Consider the following 19,846-nt stretch of genomic DNA (forward strand, 5'->3'; position numbering starts at 1 on the left):
GACATATTGCCGCAAAACGCAGTCCTTCTCCTCGTGCGTCTTGTCCTCATGTAGGCAGTAAAGACAAAGGGAGTGTTCGTCCTCCTTAAAGACATTCTGAAGCTGGCATCCAGGGCAGACCCTGAACAGCTTTCCGGGCGTCGAGCTTCCCTTCTCCTGGGCCATGTCCGAGATGGGCCTGAGAAACTTCTGGAGTCCTCCAAAAGCGTGGCTCGACGAAATCTTCACCCTTGAGGGGCGTAGACGAATCCGACACGGGTCCCCGTTGATCGGATGAAGAAACGGTGGAGCTTGAGGCTCTTTTGACCGAAAAATTGAAGTTTTTTGAGAAAAACGTGAAAAAATATCACTAACGCTCGAGAGCAATAGCACGAGGATCCCAACACTTGAACGTGTAGTAAAAATCTGAAGATGGCTGCCAGAGGCGGGGCTTAGGTAGAGGGCAGTCATTGGCTGAGGTCAGTATGACGCAGAGATCAGTGATTGGTTACTACTACGAAAGACAGATCAGAAACGAAACTGATACTGGTTTTTTCTTTACCGAGGATTCCCAGCCTGACGACGGGGAATATTCATGAGCATGTGAATCCATGCCAGACCCCATGCTGGAGAACCGTGTACACCCACAAACAACCCCTGTACCACCTGCAACCTGGTTAAGTATGAGCAACTGACTGCTTCTACCCCTACTTAACTGGGGTGTGTTCTGGGAATTAGGTTAATTTGCCCTCCCTCTTCATAGGGATAGGCATAGCGCAACTCCCTTAACAACACTTTCACAACAAAGGGGATGAGGGAGTTCCAGGCTGACTTTCTCCTGGTGATCCCCACAGAAAAGTCTTGCATTAGGGAAACATTGCGATTTCCGGAACTCCTTTTTTAGGTACTTCTTTTAATTATGAATTTATAGCAGTGCACAAAGTCCAGAGGCACATAAGCGCTAGTTTCAATGGGTAAGGTGTTACAAGACGTTAATAGGTAGAATATAGTGCTATGGCAAATTAAATCTGCAGCACAATGCTGAAAAGTCATGGTCAGGTAGGTTACAGGCATGTTACATAAAACCAACATTGTTACCTTGCCATAGAATGGCTACGACATACCCTGCCAACTGGGCCCAAGTAATATAGTGGTATGTGCACAGGGACACAGCAGGCGAAAGTAGGAGCAGTTGTATAAAAGGTCTTTATCAGTCCACACTGGAAAAGCCTCACACCAAGTGGGGCTAGATCGGTAGCACAAGATACTGGAGGGTAGAATAGATATGATGAAACTGGCACTGTAATAATTACCACATCGGCAGACTGCACAAAGAGGGGTGAGTTTATTCCAAGAGCAAGCCATGGGTCAGGAGTAGGGATTTCAGATAAGCCTATTAGAATGAATGGGTATCAGAATGTGGATAATAGTATTAGTCATGTAAGCGAGTACAAGAAGAGATCATACCAAGATGTATGGACAGCCCTCCTGGCCCAGACAGGGGATTTAGTCCTTGAACAGAGTTCTTAAACGGGGTCCGGCTTTGCCTGCTGGCTCCCTGCAATAGGCCACATGGGGTTGTCGGAACACCAATCAGCTGGCAGCAAAGGCAGAACCAAGGCTGAGCAGAGCCTTTGCTAAAGTCCTGCAGTAGCAGGCTCCATTTTAGAGGGGAGCCAATGCTCCATGCTGGAAGCTAATCCATCTGCAAGGCTCTCCATGCAGGTATCCTTGGCCTCCGAAGTGCTGCTAGTTTCCATCCAGTGTGGTGGTAGGGGCTGAGGATGTAAGCACGTTGAGCGTGCAGTTACTTTGGTTTCAATGGGCGCATACTTAACAGTGAACTAGTTCCTCGTGGAACACTGCTATTTTTAAATGTCTAGCTACACTACAACTTGTGTAACACCAGATAACTATACTGGCAAGTGGTTTTTACCAGGCTTACCACATTAAATATTGCTTTTGCTTTGCATTAGTGTAACCGAATTTTAAAGTGATGTGCATTCCCATTTTGGAGTTACCTAATTTGTAGATCAACGAATATGGATTGCATGTGTTTTAATAGTATATTTGCATATACATCTGTGTGGGCACTAGTGTTAATTGTAACTCTACACCAAACCTCCTGATCTCAAAGTCTAAACGGTACTGCTCGGCTTTTGCTATCCAGTGGCAGTTTGGTTATACACAAGTGTAAAAAGCCTTCGTAGATTTACTAGGTTGATCTCTCAAACTAGCTAAAAATGTGGCCAAACCACTGAAGGCCAGTTCGCACCAGGGGCACACAGATTTGTCCTAATATTCTAGACAATTTATGAATACATCTGAACAAAATCTTGGCTGCTTTAGACAATTTTATAAACAGGTTATTTAAACTCTTTAGTCTGAGCTAACAATCCTGGCACATGGTAATGGAGCTGGAGTTGAGTGAAACATGTGTACCTTTGCGCTTCGTGGCTGTAAGTAAATTGTTGGCATTCTCAATTTCTCGCTCCATCTTGACAATCTTTTCCTTCAACTCTTTGATGATTTTGTCTTTTGAAGCTTCCATTTCAGACAGCTGCTCTTGTGTGGCTCTTTGAGCTGGGAAGGGTTGGAGAGATTAAACCACACAATCAACGCAAAACACAAATAGGTAGTAGCATGCATTGGTTAAAAATATATAGTGGTGCCAGATCCATAGCAAAGTTGGTAATATTGAGTAGCCACGATAATTTCTGGTCACAAAAGAAAAACATTACTAACAGATTTAAAACCTGCTAAGAAAACAATTCATTCACTGATGGCCTTCATTTGCTCCCACTACCTACCCATTACCATTTCCCTATTTTTGTAAACTTAAATGCAAAATAAACTGTTGGGTGGAAAACAGAGGCTCCACCAAGGTGTTTATGCTCTTCAAGGAAAGGAAAATCATGGATCATTGCTTTTAGGGATATTTTCCTAATGTGCTTTGGTTAAGGCTTAGGAATCATCATAGGGTGGATTTTGAGAGGGCACCCTATTATGAACAGGGATACCAATGTTAACAGAGCAGCAAGGCTAAGGATGGAGCGAGTGTAGTCTAAGGCTACAACGATACCAGTTTTATCTGCAATTATAGGTGTTTTTCTGTGTGGCAAGTACAACAAACAATTTATTGGGCCTTTGAAAGGAAGTAACACCACCACTGCAAACAACCGTCTTCACATCCTGGAGCTCCACTGCTTCATGGAGGTCATCTGGCATGCCAAGGGTATCAAGTCTCAAATGCAGTCTAGTCAGCACCCAGAACTGCAGACTAGTTTGACTCAATTCTGGACGCTGAAAGGGACCTCTGCTCCCCCAGCCACTGGACTTCAACCAGACAAATCCTAGTAGTTAACTGGCACAGCATATTCAGAAAACCCTGAAGTGGTTGAAGAAATCAGAGTACGGGTAGTGAGTTGTTAGTGATGTTTTCCTAAAGTCCATCTGGAGGCAAGACTCTAAAACTACCCCTTGGTATACAGGTCCCAAACCATAGTACAAGTCTGTACTACCCAGAGCATTGGTACAATGGCAGAGCAGTCAGGTGTATTTTATGAAGACGGCGTGAGCTGTAGGCAAATACACAACACAAAGGCATAAACTAAGCAGTGTCATAGCAGTTTGCCATGCAATTCTGCAGCATTGGTAATTAAATGGAGAATTGTGTAGCAAAGGTAGCTATTTAGTTAAACTGTTCAATGAAAGCACAGCTCACCCTGCATTACTCTTGACCCAAGGCCTCAATACCCTTTTTTCCTCTGTTCACTGCAGTAATAATCTCCTCCACGCTTAAGTGCCTGAGGGGGATTCCTAAACGAGAATTTCTTCCAAATTTTGGCAAGCCAGAAGTAATCGGGATAACACTTAAGCCAACTATACCCTGTTTGGCAAAGGCCAGTATGTTAACTTTATTTTTTTCAAGACATTCATGCAATTCTGTTCCTTGCACAATTCCAGTATTGCTACTGTAAAACACTGCAGTGTCTCCATGCTTTACAGAAAAGTTTACGTTAGTATATCTAAAACTGTTTAGTAGATTAATTTTATTGGGGAATATGCATGATTGACAAGTTGGGCAATTTTCTGCCTAGTTTGTCCAGTTCTCTGCCTGCTACGCCATCCACTTTTAGTCTCTTACTTTCCTTCCCCTTACATAATGAATGCACATAACTAGATATGTAAGCAAAGTAGTGATCAATAGTTCAATCCAGTCTGTACTTCTACAGATCTGCTGCAATACCATCTACCGTATTTAGCCTCCAGAGCTTACGTTGCTCTACGATTATGACTGCCTTGTACAATATAACAGACATGAGGGGCTAAACTGTTTTCAGAGCCTTTTTATCTTTTACAGACACACAACCAGGGCATGTAAACTCTCACAGTCAAGTACATTTTATGAGGGGCGAATACCATTTGCAGGGGACGTTTGAAACCTAATATTTAAGTTACAGTAAATGTCAAATAAAGGTTTTACTGTACCTCACTGGCCTCTGGGTGGCAGCAGTGCGCCAAACAAAATGGGTTTTTGGTGACATGCACCATTTTACAGAAAGCAAATTTACATTTGTCGACATCTGTTGCCAAGGGTTAAGTGCATTTCTCTTAGGTTGAGTAGGTAAAGTTACAAGACCTACAAGTATAGAAGAATTTAACGAATTTGCAAGGCCCAACTTTTTCACCAATGGGCCTCATTACGACCCAGGCGGATTTCGCGGTGCTAAATGCACCGCGAAGCATGGCGGAAAGCCGCCGATAGCGCCATGGGGGTTGGCGGATTTACCGCCCCATTCCGACCTCGGCGGAGCGGTAAATCCCCAATCCCCATTCTGCCCTTCCCCATTCCCATTCTTGCCCCATAGGGTATAATGGGAGTGGGGAAGGAGTTAATTACGCCACCGTAAAATACGGTGGCGTAATTAACAACGAGGTCCCGTAGCGCCATGGTTTTCTCCGGCTGGTAAAACCAGGCGGAGAAAACCTCCATGGCGCTACGGGAACTCGTAGTATGGCGGAGAGGTACGCCATGCACTACGCTGGCGTAATACCCTCTCCGCCAGGGTCCTAATGAGGCCCAATGTCTTAGTTCAGCCATACACAAAAACGCTGTATTGTTGCTCGTTATGTCGTGGTACAAACAACTTTGGTGACATTAAAAATATTAGATATATGTTGCGTGAGTTTCCCCCAAAACCTCTGGAAGGTAGGACTTCACAAAACTATCCGAATGGTTTATCGATCCACAACTCTTAGTATCAGTCTGTACTACTCATGGAACCTTGGTAGAGTGGCAGGGCAATCAGCCTTATAAGAGGAACAAGGGAGCTGTAGGCAAATACAATGAACCTAGTTAGTAATGCACGTCAAAGAAAGACTTAGTCAAATATATATTTTATTTACACAAGAATCACTTAAATACTTAGCACATACAACCAAAACATATAGGATTACTTTAGGATACTTTTCAAAGGCCACTGCTTAGTATGTAGTTGCTCACGGTTACAATTACTACAACTTTTGAGAGTAATGACAGTTCTATCGGATTATCGGCAATAACACGCACTCGTGAATCTTAGCAGAAACAGTAAAAACATTTACTCTGCATACACATAAGTGACTTTTGGAAAGGAAAATCGTTGGTTCGTGTTATACTAGCAAAGCTTAAGTTTCTAGTAGGCAGTTTCTTTGCACGGCTAAGGTCCTAAACACAAACCTAGCGAAAGGCAGACAATGAAAACTCCTGTGGATGATTTCTAGTCTCTAGGATGCAAGAGGACAACCAAAATTGGAGACCATGTTTAAAGGACTCACTAAAGAGACAAAAGCTGCAGCTTGGGTCGGAGGTAAGAGGGTGTTACCTGGACACCTCTGCACTCCATATTCTGGAGCCACTTTTCGGAAGTGAAGCAATACCTTTTTCCCCCCACAGTAACTTGGGTTTGAAGAAAAGATTATGGCTGGCTTCTCCTCGAAGTGGCAGCACAGGACCAGACCTCCGTATTCTTTGGTCTGACAACAAAAAGACAGACAATGGACAGGCTCAGCATCAGACTTAAGGGAGGACCGCTGGCATTGCTTTCAGGAACTTCTCTGGTCAATGCGGTATTGGCACCTTTTCTGCAGCACCTACAAAAGGCGCGATTGGCCCAGACAATCTTCGGTTCCTGAAGTCCTGCACTCCGTTGAGGGGATTTGAACGGGTCGATTGCTGAGCTCCAGGTGAACCTCTAAAGACACAATGACTTGGACAGATTAAGCCCTTCCACAACATTGCACTTCAATTGGGTTGGAGGTCTCCTAGTATTGGGGTTATGCAGCTCTGAAGAGGCAGAGCACCTCAGGAGATGGCTCCGATTAAAGTTGGTCTTGGCACTTGTTCGCACCAGTCGAACAGAAGGAGTCCTCTTCAGAGTTCCTCTGTCACACAGAAACTGGGTCAGGACAGCAGTTGTCGTTTCAGTGTTGCAAAGGGTCTGCAGGTGTCTCTGGTCATCTTCAGTTACTTCATTTGCAAGTGGTTGATCTGCCTTTCACCTCAGGAACTTCACCGCCTCTGCAATCTGTGTCGCTGTAAGCCCAGACCTCTCACTATGTGCCTGTGTGTCTCAGTGAACAGCTGATCTCTGGCACATTGAGGATGAACCATCATAACATGTATCACTACAGTTACTCTCTGCTATACACCATCACTCTAGTAGAGTACAGCTATACCCCTCGATAAATTCAGCCTAGCTGTTCAAATACAAACATTATCCCATGAACACCTCATCACTCATAAAATGCAGCTATATCCCATGACAAACCGGCCTCGTTGCTCACATAAGCGTCCTTCAGGCCTAACGCAGCCATTACCCAGTCTGGGTGTCCAACCACTAGACTGCACACATTCAAATGATCACCACCACCACACCCAATGCTAAGATGCAGCTACCATCGAGCAATTACTTCAGCTGCACACAACTGTTGCACTCATGCACCCTACCACACTTTCTTTCTACTGACCTGGACTACGGTCCCCGAGGGCGTTCAACTTACCAGTGCTTTGAGGTCATACCAATTATCTCTAGAGTGCAATATAAATACCACATAACAGAAAGGAGCGGGTGGCTGTCCAGTCGGGACATCCAGACTCCCAGTGGGAGGTGGTTCCATTCAGGCACTCGAGCAGGGGAGTGAAAAACTCCTCCCCACTTCCTGCCTGCCCAGAGACACTGGGGCCTAGGCAAGTGTCATGATCGCTGGTTCCAAAAGGTCAGGACTTACCCAACTCCCTTGGAAGCAGACCCATAACCCAGGTTCCGAGTGCCAACCAGTCCCAATTGGGACCTTTTGGACCCTGTCCTGGCGCCAGTGGCACCAGGCTCAAATATGCCCAGTCCCAGGGCTGGAAGCGCCGGGCTCATAATGCTTGGGTGGACTTACCTGCAGCAGACCATGCTGCTTACTTACCTGCCAGTTGAGCCTCTAATCCTCTTCTGTTTGGGACTACTTTTCCTGTTGGGTGGGGCAGGAGCCACTCCCTAGGTTCAGAACACTGGAACTCTTCTGGAAAGCAGGAACTCTTTTCTTACCTAGGCGAGGCTGTGGAAGGAGACACCTAAGCACTACAGGAGGCTATTTAAACCACACCCGATGGATGACTCTTGCTTTGCGTTATTCTGCATCCTCTGCAGCAGAACGCTCATCGTGTCTTCTGCATCTGATCCTGGGCCTAAGGGAAAAAGGCTTACCATCCTGAATCCAGTCTTCAGCAACACCTATAAAGACAAGAAAGAACAAGTTAGCATTACGGTCTTCAGTGACAGCGCTTCTCTTACCTGGTCCATAGGCTGTCACCAACGCCTCGCGCTGCATTCCGGCATCTGAAAGACAAAAGCTTACCAACTCTTCGCACGCTCCAGAGGCCTTCGGCGCTGCATCCCGCATCTGAAAGACAAAAGAAGGTGCGTTTAAAGACATTGGGTAACTTTATTACTCACGTGCCATTACTCCTTCCCACGCCGAACCCAGTGGGTATTCCAGCACCCTTCAGCAGCTCCGAACTTGTACCTGCAAGATAAAAGGACAGTTAGTGCGCATCGTGAAGCAGGCAACAAGCACTTACTTACGTGCTTCCAGGCGCTTCTATTCCTCACACGGGTTCCATCCTCAACTCACTTCAGCCCGTCATCCACCATCGCCGGAACCCTGCAAAACAAGAGACATCATTACAAAAGACTTTTAAAGACATTTGAAATACTCGGAACTTACCGTTCGTGCAGTAAACGACGGACAGCAGTCCTCTGAGGTCAAGAGGCCTGCACCCTTATCCAGTGAAGAAACTGGTTACGGCACCCTGCCCCGAGGCAGATGGAGAGCACGGCGTTCACTTACCTAAGGTGAGAGTGTTAACATTTGGGGTTCTACAGGAGAAGAGAAGGGGAAGAAGAGACACCCAATAACCCCCGTTCATTAATCCCATATTTTCTATCTGCAGACATCTTACTCTTCGAGTCAGACATACAGTGCACAGAGGTCCAGCCCAAAGAGCCAACCGTGTGTTACACATCACCTTTGAAGATACGGTATTCGCCCAGTCAAGACCGGTGCCTCTGCGGGAATCAGGTGGGCGTTACAGCAAGGACACCCAAGGGTTTCCCCCCCAAAAGGCAAAACACTCACACAGGCCTCCCCCCCAGGACTGTAAAAGGGCCAACAAAGAACAACCATCCTAGTGATGGCGGAAAAAAAAATAAAAAGAAAAGGAGCCTCAAGTTAGCACTTTGGTGACCCTATTGTGCATAACCGGGATATACACGACCATAGCCTGCAGTAGAAAAATCACACAATAGTTGGTAGAACACATCCTCTGCCACCAGCTATAACTAGGAGATTGTTTGTGATATAGAAGAACAAGTTACTTACCAACTGGTAACGTTGTTTCGATTGGCTGTTCCTCCAACCTATTCCACATCTTTGACATGTAATGTCCACAGCTGTTTTACTTCGGAAACTTTTTCGAGGAGGAAAAGGGATTTAGAGTACCCAATCAGATGGCAGAATAAAGAACCGCCTTACCAAAGGCCATATCTTGACTATGGAGTGTATCCAGGGAGTAATGTTTAACAAAGGTGTGGATAGAAGCCCATGTGGCTACATCAGTTATTCCTAATAGGAACTCCCCGCTGCAGGGCTGTGGAAGTAGCTCACGCCCCTAGTGGAATGAGCTTCTTGCCCACCAAACGATGACATTCAGTAAAGGTGAGGATAATCCACCTAGAAAAGGTCTGTTTTGTAACAGCCTGGCCCAATCGGTGACCAGCATACCGCACAAAGTTAAAGGTCCACTCTGACCCTGGACATCCTAGAAATATAAAAACTCAGCTCTCCTCGGGTACAACCTATGGATTTGCTCCTGTTCCTTACTAGGATGAGGAGGATAGAAAGAAGGAAGAACCACTTTCTGGCTCAAATGAAATTCAGACACTACCTTAGGTAGAAAGGAAGGACGTACCCTCAGTACAACCCTATCCTTGTGGAACACAGTAAATAGCGGCTCAGATGAAAGTGCCTGCAATTCACTCTCTGCTAGCGGAAGTAACCTCAACCAAGAAAACCGTCTTGAAAAACAATCTCAAAGGGCATAGGTTCAAAAAGAGCACCCATGAGGAATTTCAAAACCAAATTCAGATGCCAAACCGGCACCTGGAAAGGGGGTGGCGGGAACACATTAGCAAGCCTTTTAAGAAATTGGGAAATCAAAGGAATCTTAAAGTAAGAACATTCTTCAGACACGTGCTTTAAGATGGACAGCGCTAACAGGTAACCCTTAATTGTACCCACTTGAAGGCCCCTGTGGGCCAAAGCAAGCAAGAAAGAAAACCACAGTAATGGAACACTGAAAAGGATCAACATTTTGCCCTCTGCACCAATCGCAAAATTTACACCAACGGCACATGGATTTTGTTGCTGGCCTCCTGGCCGAAAGAAACTCCTATCACGTCATCTGGGAGGACCCAATCCTTATACCTCAACCTTTCAGATACCAAGCGTTAAGGTTGAGAGTCCTGACCTCTGGATGGAGAACCTGACCGCCCCACAGAGTAAATCCTCTTGGTAGGGAAGGTGGAGGGCAGATGGACATTTCTAGAAGGTCTGGGTACCATGCTCTCCTGGCCCAATCGGGAGCAATGAGGATCATGTGGGATCCGAACCTCCGCAACCTCCTTACCACTTGAGGCATGACAGCAACTGGAGGAAACACGTACAGCAGTGGGAACGACAAATCCACTACAAATGAGTCTCCTAAGCCTCCTCGCAGGAAATTCCTTTGAGCAGAAGCTCTCGTACTTCTGGTTGGCACTGGTGGCGAAGAGATCCACTTGTGGGGTTCCCCAAATGGCAAACATCTCCAGAAAGACTTCTCTAGCCAACTCCCACTCGTGAGAGATCGTGCTCGGCCTACTCCGAGCATCCACTGCCGCATTGTCCTCTCCGGCCAGATGAACTGCTCAGAGCAAAATTCCCTGCAGGATTGCCCAGAACCAGAGCTGCATTGCCTCTGCACAACAGGAGTGACTCCCCTCGCCCCCTTTTTTGTTGAGTTAATGCATGACCACTGTTTTGTCCGTCATGATAAGGAAAATGTTCCCCCGCACGGATGGCAAAATCCTTCAGGGCCAGCCTGATGGCCCTCAGCTCTAACAGGTTGATGTGGAATTTGGACTCCCACGGAGACCGACTGCTGGCAATTAAGTCTTCGGCATGAGCTCCACATCCTGTGAGGGAAGCGTCCGTCACGACAGTCACCTCTGGCCATGGTTGCCAAAACGGCTCCCCCTTAATCAGGTTCCCGTTGCCCCAGCACAGAAGATCCTGGGAGACAGAGATTGGAATCTGAACAGGATCCGACATCTTGCCTGAGAACTCCGACCACTGCATCTTGAGGACCCATTGCAGGGATCTCATCTGCAGCCTGGTCTCTGGCACCGTAAAAATGCAGGATGCCGAGCAACCTTAAGAATTCGAAAGCCGGGACACTCTGGGCACGTTGAAACTTATGCACCATCTGCACAATGTGATGAGCCCTTACCTTGGGAGGCGAGCACTTCCAAGGACATGTCCAACACAGCCCGATGTACTGGAGCTGTTGGGATTCTGTCAGATGAGACTTCTTGAAATTGAGGGAGAAGCCCAGCTGTGGAGGGAGCGGCAGGTGAGACCGAGGTGATCCAATGCTTGCTCAGGAGAAATATGGGGAATACCATCCCTTGTTCCACTCCGCTCCAGGCACCAGTTCTATAGCGCCTCTCTCTAGTGGAGTCAAGATTTCCTGCACAAAAAGCTGATCTGGAATCTTCAAAGATTCCCCAGTGGATTGTCGTGAGTGCGCTGTAGGAAGGGCAGGCAGTAGCCATGGGCTATTGTATCCAGAACCCACGCATCCAAAGTAATTGTCTCAGCATCTCGAAAAATTGTGAGCTGTCTGCCGCAACCGGCAAACCATGGGACATGGCCTCATTACTGTTTTGGAGTGGCTGCGGCAGTGCCTAAAGCCAAATAGACAGCTGCCTGAGCGGCTTTGGCACCTCCATTTCCCCGACCACCACAGGTACTTGCGCTGATCCCTTTGACTGGCGGCTCCTTGCTTTCTACCAAAGGAGGTTAACGCACAGCTCCGCTTAATGATTTCGCTGCAGCATTTGATGTCTGCAACCTCTCAAGGCTCTCGTCAGCCTTGCTGCCAAACTAATGTGAGCCATCTAAGGGCATGTTCAAAAGACAGGCTTGCACATCCAGAGCAAAACATGACTTCCGCAACCACGCAAACCTGCGTATAACAGTGTTCGCAGCCATGGACCGGCTAACACTGTCAGCTGTGTCCAAACCAAAATGAAGGGATTCATTCATGGCATCCTTGTCAGCTTGCCCAAGTGCAAGGAACCCATCCCTTTGGGAATATGCTCAGCCGCAAGAGAAAATTCCAGAGTGAAAATCTTGCCACGGCACAAGTGGAGTTGGCTAATTTCAGCACCATATTCCCTGCAGAAAACACCTTGTGTGCCCAACCGTCGAAGCGTTTGTTGTCCCCATCAGGAGGGATGGTATGGTACACCGCCTACTTCGAGGTGGCTGGAGTGGGGTGAGATGAAAGATAGCTGGGGTCGCTACCGGAAGGGCAGTATTTTTTAGTTAGCGATTTGTTAACTGCCGGAAGAGATTCCGGGGTCTGCAAAGCAGCCTCCACCTTTTATGCAAGGTCAAATGGAAAGGTAACACCGGGTCAGAGAACGGACCTTGATCCAGAATATCCGTCAAGTCATCCTGAACAAAAGCTTCAGGGGGAGTGGACCAACCAAGATATTCCTCGACTCTAGCCATCAGTCTCCTGTAGGACGACTCAGCATGATCCCCAGGCTCAGGGCTCCCAAAACTACACCTCAGGAGAAAAGTGTCTAAGCCACTGGCATCATGAAGAGATTGCCTTAACTCTTCCAATCGACTATCCCCAGAAAATACAGGAACCACATCGGGGACAAAAGCTAAATCTAACCTCTCCTCCTCATAGAGGTCATCCAGAGGAAGATAAAAGTCCTGTCTTGGGACAGCCGTGGGTCTGGAGTTCTTAACAGGCCTTACAGACTTGCAATAACCTTCCTTGGAGGATCCCCAGTACCAGGGAGCTCTGCCAGCAAATCCCGGCTAAAATGCCCCAAAGGCGTTGAGGGCAAACTCTAGCCCTTAGAAGGTTTCTGCGGTCTCGCTCGACCGCGAGATCACCCAAGGCAAAGGCGTCGATGTCGACACAGGAGCCGATGGCGCCATGGGCTGATACGACAGCAAGGCGTCGATGTCCGAATCGGACGGACACAGCGCCGAACGTGTCAACGTAGTCCCCGAGCACTGAAACGGTTGCTGCGGTCTGGCTGGGGACGAGGATAGACCTAGAGACACGTCTCTTACGACCTTTCGAGACCTTGTCGGTATGGGACCTCGACGACTCCCGATGTGTGTTGCATCTTGAACCCGAGCCCCGAAAGCGTGCGAGCCACAGACCGAGACCGATCCAGGTCGGCTTCGTCCGAAGGCTCGACCGGACCCGTGCCTTGCGATTCATCATAATTTCTTGAACGCTGCCCATTCCTCCAGAGTCAAGGACTTCGAAGGGCACCTAACCTTCCTCGAGGCACCATCCTCCGAAGAGGACAGGGAAGGCGACTGGTGACAGTGCTTCCGTGAGTGCCGGGACGAGTAAGACGAGTGGCGGGAACCACTCCAGGACCGAGAACCCTGGGATTCCTTCCGACGCAGAGAGTCGCCCCTCGAGTCATTGTTAGAAACCCCCTTGGACTTGGAAGTCTGAGACTTAACAGGCTTCGAGCCCCTACCCACCTGTGGCTTCCCCTTCCGAAAGGCCTTTGCAGTCAGCGCAGAGATTTCGTCTGGTTGAGATGCAATCCCTGGGCTCGAGGCCAAAGACAAGTCTTGCAGTCCTGTTCTGGATAAGTTGCAAATGGCGGAGAGTAGAAGCAGGCAGATTTAGAAAAAGGCTGTTGCAATAGTCCAGCCTGGAGAGAACCATAGCTCTGGAGACTGAGCTTCTGGGGTAAGGAGAGGAAAGGAAGAATACCTCTGAGGAGGTGCAGCTGGTAGTGTGACTTCTTAGAGACGTCAGATGTGAGGAGAGAAGGAGAGAGTGGAGTCGAAGATGACCCCAAGGTTTTTAGCCTTGCAGGTAGGAACAGGAAGGGGCCAAGAGAGGCAGGCCAGAGAGCTACAGGAAAGGAGGGAGGGGGAATACACTTCTGCATCATCACCATTAACATCATAGTATTGATATTGCTCTTGATCCCCTTCAGTGTCTGTATGAATCATGAAAATCAGCAGAGGTGCGAGACCTTCCCAGCCACCAGCAAAAAGAAGACCGGGGCTGAGAGCTTGAAGCCTGAGCAGTAGGCGGTATTATTTCAAAATGTTCAATTGCCTAAGGTTTTTTTTCCAAAGAAATTTGCAAAAAAAGTCATCCTGGACATGACCCTATCCATGTCCTCTGCTGACCATAGGGCCGAACTGGTGATGAACCCCAGGTAGGGCATGGCAGGGGCGTGGGGTGTAGGAGTGGGTAGGCCTTTATTTATTAAGGCCTCACTTAAGGAACCCTCTTGTGGGACAGTTAAAATTACTTTTGACGGGGTAGTGTAATGCTTACCTTGTCTCTACAGGAGCGTAACGATCCAAGGGCCCTGTTGATCTGCTAAAACTGGTTCTTTAAGGGTTTTTACCTGTCATGAATGAGATAACAAGGGAGGTACTGTAATTAATATGAAAGGTAAATTCTACTAGGGCTCTCTCCTGCCTTCCAACCTAAAAAGCTCCCTTTATTTCTTTATTTCCTCACCTGTGTTTCGTGTTTTAGGAGCTCTCCATCCTGCAATCACACAGGGGCGCGTAGGTGTCGAGGTTCTGAAGACTAAGATGCTGATTGAGTGTCTTTATAAATTAAAGTCTCTTGTCAGACAATTAGATGTCTGAAGAAAAAAAAAAAGTTCTAAAGTTGGAGATCTCTTGCTGAATTAAATCATTTTCTTTTGCAGGTTCTCTGAAGAATAAGCTTTAACTCAAGTCTTGTGTTATCAAGGGAAAAAATATAACCTTTTCGTGAGGTAAATTGGCAAGCTTACTATCGTTGAAGCGCGGGGTATCTTCGGTAGCCTGATGAGGTTTTTCCTATTGTGGCAATTATGCGCGCCTATCAGGGAAAAAAAGTGCTGTACAGCGCAAGTTAGTTTAAAAAAAAATAACTACTGCCTTCTGTGAAGCGCAGCTTTTAACTGAGGAAAAAACTCAATGGAGCTTCAGATACGTATGAGCGCAAGTATTCATTTGCCTTTAATTCTGTAATGTTAATTATTTATCTTTGGTACCTTTGTATTGCAGGTCTTCGGAAGTCAGAAAAAACTTCGGACTGTTGCTGCGGCTACGAACGAATGCTGAGAACAGAACTGGGAACGATGATGGAAGAAATCTTCTGTTGGAGGACTGCGGCAGCAGAAACTCCGGTCAGGTAATACTAGTCTGGTCTGTAGATATTCTGTGAATATTTCAGATTAACATTAATTTTCTTTTACTCTGCAGGTTCTGGGAGCTGAGCGCCGGTAGCATTACACTTCTGTCAGCGGACCTAACGCGAAGCACGTGTTACTGCTGAGGCGGGCCTTACATAGCCATCAATGCTCAATGCCTCGTTCTCTGTTCTAACTTACCAGTGACCCACAGGGCGGCCATAGGTATTGGGATCCTATTGTGTTTCTATGGAATTCTATGGTTAATTTAATACTGTGGACTGTGAGAAAGCCATTTTTGCCATGCTAAAACCCATCTGCAGTCTACAGATCTATACATAGAATCCTGTCTGGCCTGAAATGAATCTAAACCAGAAACCCTGGATGTGATGACAGGTGGACTTGTCCCTATGAGACTTGTTTTTGTCTCCGAGATTTATTTCTATGTACAGAACTTAGATTTTTTTTGAAAAATAAGCCTTTAACAGACTTTCAGGGACATGTTTTTTTAACCAGGTGTGATAACCCTGTGTTTTTGGACTTCCCTCCCGGTTTCGACGAAATGAGTTTTGCATTTGAAAGGGCCTCCGCCTAGTCTGTCGACGTTCAGCCGAAGGAGTTTAATGGGCAGCATCCTTTGTCTTGCGGGGCCGGTCATGGGGTGACCAGGATTGGGAGTGCCCAGAGGAGAGTGAATCTACTGATCTCCACCCTAGACACCGAATCTGGGAGTTTGTTCGGCGGTGCCGACACATCGCCACAGAGTGTGTGCTTAGTGTGGGAAGAGGGAGTGCTCTTGCCGCCGGGTGTCATCCCCACAACCGAGCCGCCGGCCTGTTTCTAGGGTCTGGGGCTTGCACTTGGGAACTTGGTTGTTCTCAGTCACCCTCGCTGTCCGAAAAGACGGCGACGCTGCCATCACTGGAGGCTCCCTCCACGTCCATGGCAGCATCGGCCTGCATGGAGTGATGGGCCCAGCGCTTGGTTCTGCGATCTTTAAGGTTCTTCAGTTTAAAGAGCTTGCAAGCTTGACCGTGCCCTTTGTCGCGGTTGCCACAGGTTGCACACGTCGATCCACAGAAATGTTCTATTGCATGTGGGGCAGAATTTAAAGGGCATTTTATCCATGTTTGGGAAGGACACCCAGGTGATAAAGGGAAAAGGTGGGAAAATGCATCATCAATGACCACCCCCCACTGGCCCTACTGCATGGGTCTAAGCCTGTTGGGCCTTCGAAGGCTGAAAGGGTCCGTCGAAACTTGACTCTGTCTGACAGCGTTGTCTTTGTCTTGTCCACGTCGAAGAACGATGTCAGAAGGAAAAAGGACAGAAAAAGTAGCTATAATTAACCTTTTCATGAGTAAATGACATCTGTCGAAAAGAAACTCCGCGAGAAGCGACTGCTCACAATGGCGTAAAAAAACAATGAGGGTCCTTGACACGTGAAGGACCATGGGTACAGTGGACGTCACACGGGATAGTATTACTGGCACACCCTGTCACTAGTCCACTCGAGTTTCGAAAATAGTAATGCTCTGCAGCTTCCACTAGATGTCGGCATATGCATAGCATGTGATCCAAGTAGATTCCACAAGCCTCGGATAGATATACACATATATATCTTCAAAGCACTGAAAACATCAGGCAGGGTGAGTAGCACTCTTCACTTTTCCAAAAATAGTAAGGTCCGGACATCAAAGTTGAAAATAAAATAGTCTTTATTTATGCCTTGCAAAGTGGCAAAAAGGTTAAAAGCCATTACAATAAGGCTCTCCCAAAGTGCAAAATATCTGTGCGTGTTAGGAACGTTAACACGTTTCGCGGCTTGCCTCGCCACTTGATCACAACAATACGTTCCCATTAAACTACAGAGTTTTAAAACATTGTGCAGAGCGAACGGGAACCATTTTTGCCGACATCAAAGAGGGACTCCATTTGAAATCGCAGCCCATTCTGTGCGGACCCATGGCGGATATCTTTGAAATATTGGTGCCACAAAGGTGGATGGGATGCTAATGCATACCAATACCCACTAATTGGACTGTGAGGTCCCCATCAGCTGCCCTTTTTACGGGGATCCGATCCGGATTTAGCCCGATTTAAATGAAACCAATATTTGTCTGCAATAGTCTGCCGCGGAAGGTGAGCGCGTGTCAATGGGGCCCCTCGATGCCGCCTATTCTGTTTGGAATGCATTACATGAGTTTGACATCCTGTTTTTTCTAAGATGCCAGACACATTAAGCATACATTCGACATTTACCTAATTTGCAAGTCATAAAAGTCCACTTACTCAATTTGCTTTTCCCAGTTCCATAATTGATACCGTGAATGCTTAATCAGCCCTTTATGTTGTGATCTCGATAGATCAGTGTTTCAACAATGTGATGGAAATGGGATCCTTCATAAGCAAGGTAATTATATGCCAAATCACATCGTTAGGTGCATCAATAAGCTTAAAATACACTGTATATGCCCATTAGCAGTTACCTTCAAACAGTGTTACTGGTTTAGATGTTAACACGAGACCGGTTGTACATTTTACAAAGAGGTCCTAAATGCGTTGCCTATTAGCAGATTGCCAAGCCCATGGCTGCGGAACTGAAAACGCACACCTTCCGTGCCATCTTAGTTTGCCATACATTGTGTTAACTACAACCCAGCGCTGCATATGCCACTGGAAATAGAATTACATAGTCAAGTGCAGAGATCACTATAAAGGGCCCAATGCAAAAAGCATAATAAAGTGCAACAGTGTCTTTAAAGTGCGTTGGTCAATGTAAAGTACATAGTGCAAAAAGGTTTTTGGTGAAATGTATTAATTATTGTAAAGTGCAAGTGCACACTACAGTAAAAGCAAGACTAAAGAGGGGAAGAAATCTATACTTTACCAACCCTCCTATATGTAAAGTTATGTGAAAGCACTTCTTGAGTTGGGTACAGCAAAACATCGATTTTGATATGCACAATAGTGTTGCCGTCTAAAGAAGTGGAACAGTGACTAGTAGCCTAAAGAGAAAGTCAAGGTCTCGGCAATTACCCGCCAACAAAGTTCCCAGATTAATTCAAGTGTACAGGAACTAAACATGTTGGTCAAACTAAGACAGCGAATGTACATGAGTGATATTTGACACTGGAGCACTTTAGGTGATAAGAGTGAAGTATTGTAAAAGGTCAAATGTGTGTTTGGTGTGGATATGGGTGAAAATGAACCGACAGGTTATTGCGATTTATAAGCATAAAAATGAGCAATAAAAAGATGTGTTTGTGGACATTATGTTTAGACTGCATATATTTGAGACCAGTAGACCTTTGTGCATAATTCTAACACAATTTGTTTTTAAAAATAGAGATTGAATAAATCCATTTAAAGAATTATATGCACTGGCAGGAATACTGGCTATCGAGCATCAAGAATGGGTCTTTGGTTCATAAACATAGCCTCGGGGTGGATCTATTTCGTTGACCAAATCCCAGGCGTCTCCCTTTGTGAAAAAGTGTTTAATAACAGCAATTCACAATGTACTATAGAAAGTAGTATTACAGTAACCACTAGTGTTTATTTTCTGCTCATTTCTAGAAGTGAGGTCGGACCTACTCTGGCACAGTACTGCAATAACAATTTTATGCTGCTGTATAGGCCCTTTGGGACCAGTTCACTAAGATGTTGTACCCCCTTTTTAGTACTTCTATAGGCCTACTATTCATCTGTTCATACAGTCTCCTACACTTGATGGCCTAGAAAAAGAAAAGTAGAATTTCGAGAGTGCTGGTCCAACTTTTCAGACTTTTTTTTCCCCCCCACTAGAGAGCAATGTTACACACCCTTCACCAGAAGGCTGTGGAAAAATCACCCAACAACCAGCAGTCTAATTCATCTAAGCCAAGGGTTTCTCACAGTACAGGGGAACTGCTGAATGCATATCGGCACATCCTTTTGAAAAAGTAGTCATCTGACCGATTGTCTGGTGCTTTCACTTCATACAAAGGCATTTAGGGAAAGAAACTAGGTTTTCTGGGAGCAGATGGTGTTGAAGGCTTGAAACTAACCCCTCCCCAATGGGTTTCAGGTAACATGACAAACACCAAACCCCTGTGCACACTACTGATGACAAACAGGCAATATCTGGTTTAACTGTCCAACATAAATGCATCATTACAAAATCTATGGCACTAGTACTGCAAGTGAGCCTGTAACAAATGTGTTACTTGCATCAATAAACCACAACTAGTTTGCCTTAATGGAGATCATGTAAACTAGACATTATGGACAATGCTGATTTCACGTTCTCACCTTCTCCACTCTCTTTCAGAAGCCTCTGAAGCTCTTCCATCACACCAGTCAGCTCCAAACTTTTGGCTTCTGCATCTTCAGCAGCACTCTAGAATAGGCAGAGTTAGAGATTTAAATAGGCTGTTATTTCTTACAAACAGCAGGCCAAAGTAAACTGAAGTAAAGTCCACAAACGCACATGCACATTCTTTTCTCCAATTACATTTTCTATTAGCATTTCTTAACCAAAGTATACTAGAGAAAATAAACTTGCCCCCTCTATCCCCCAAATGCCTCACTCCTCCTTCTGCCACCTACACAGGTCAGAGTCCTTTCCTTTTTTTATCTTCTTCCCGGTCTAGCATGCCGCCGCTTCCTTTCTGGTCTCCCCGCCAGTGCCGGCTCGCCCTGTGATATGTAGTCATTGCTCTCCTTCCCCCCCCCCCGGTTGGTGACCTAGCCTCCTTTTGCTCCTTATGCGTTTTCCACCTCAAAGTATCGGACACCATCCCTATGCCAGCCCCAGAAGCCACATTCCTAGGGCA

General features: G+C 46.4%; 1 protein-coding gene across 4 annotated transcripts in view; it reads right to left on the reverse strand.

Annotated features, from left to right (window-relative positions):
• Positions 1-19,846, reverse strand: part of TPR (translocated promoter region, nuclear basket protein) — a 2,097,972-nt gene that overhangs the window by 1,827,565 nt on the left and 250,561 nt on the right. For all 4 annotated transcript variants that reach the window (XM_069641376.1, XM_069641377.1, XM_069641375.1 and 1 more), the window contains exons 9-10: positions 19,323-19,410; positions 2,422-2,562 (exon numbers count right to left, since the gene is read on the reverse strand). In XM_069641376.1, the coding sequence (XP_069497477.1) occupies positions 2,422-2,562; positions 19,323-19,410 (229 nt within the window). The remainder of the gene's footprint in view (positions 1-2,421; positions 2,563-19,322; positions 19,411-19,846) is intronic.

The sequence above is a fragment of the Ambystoma mexicanum genome, chromosome 1q, assembly GCF_040938575.1.
Source record: "Ambystoma mexicanum isolate Mex_15411 chromosome 1q, UKY_AmexF1_1, whole genome shotgun sequence".
Taxonomy (NCBI): domain Eukaryota; kingdom Metazoa; phylum Chordata; class Amphibia; order Caudata; family Ambystomatidae; genus Ambystoma; species Ambystoma mexicanum.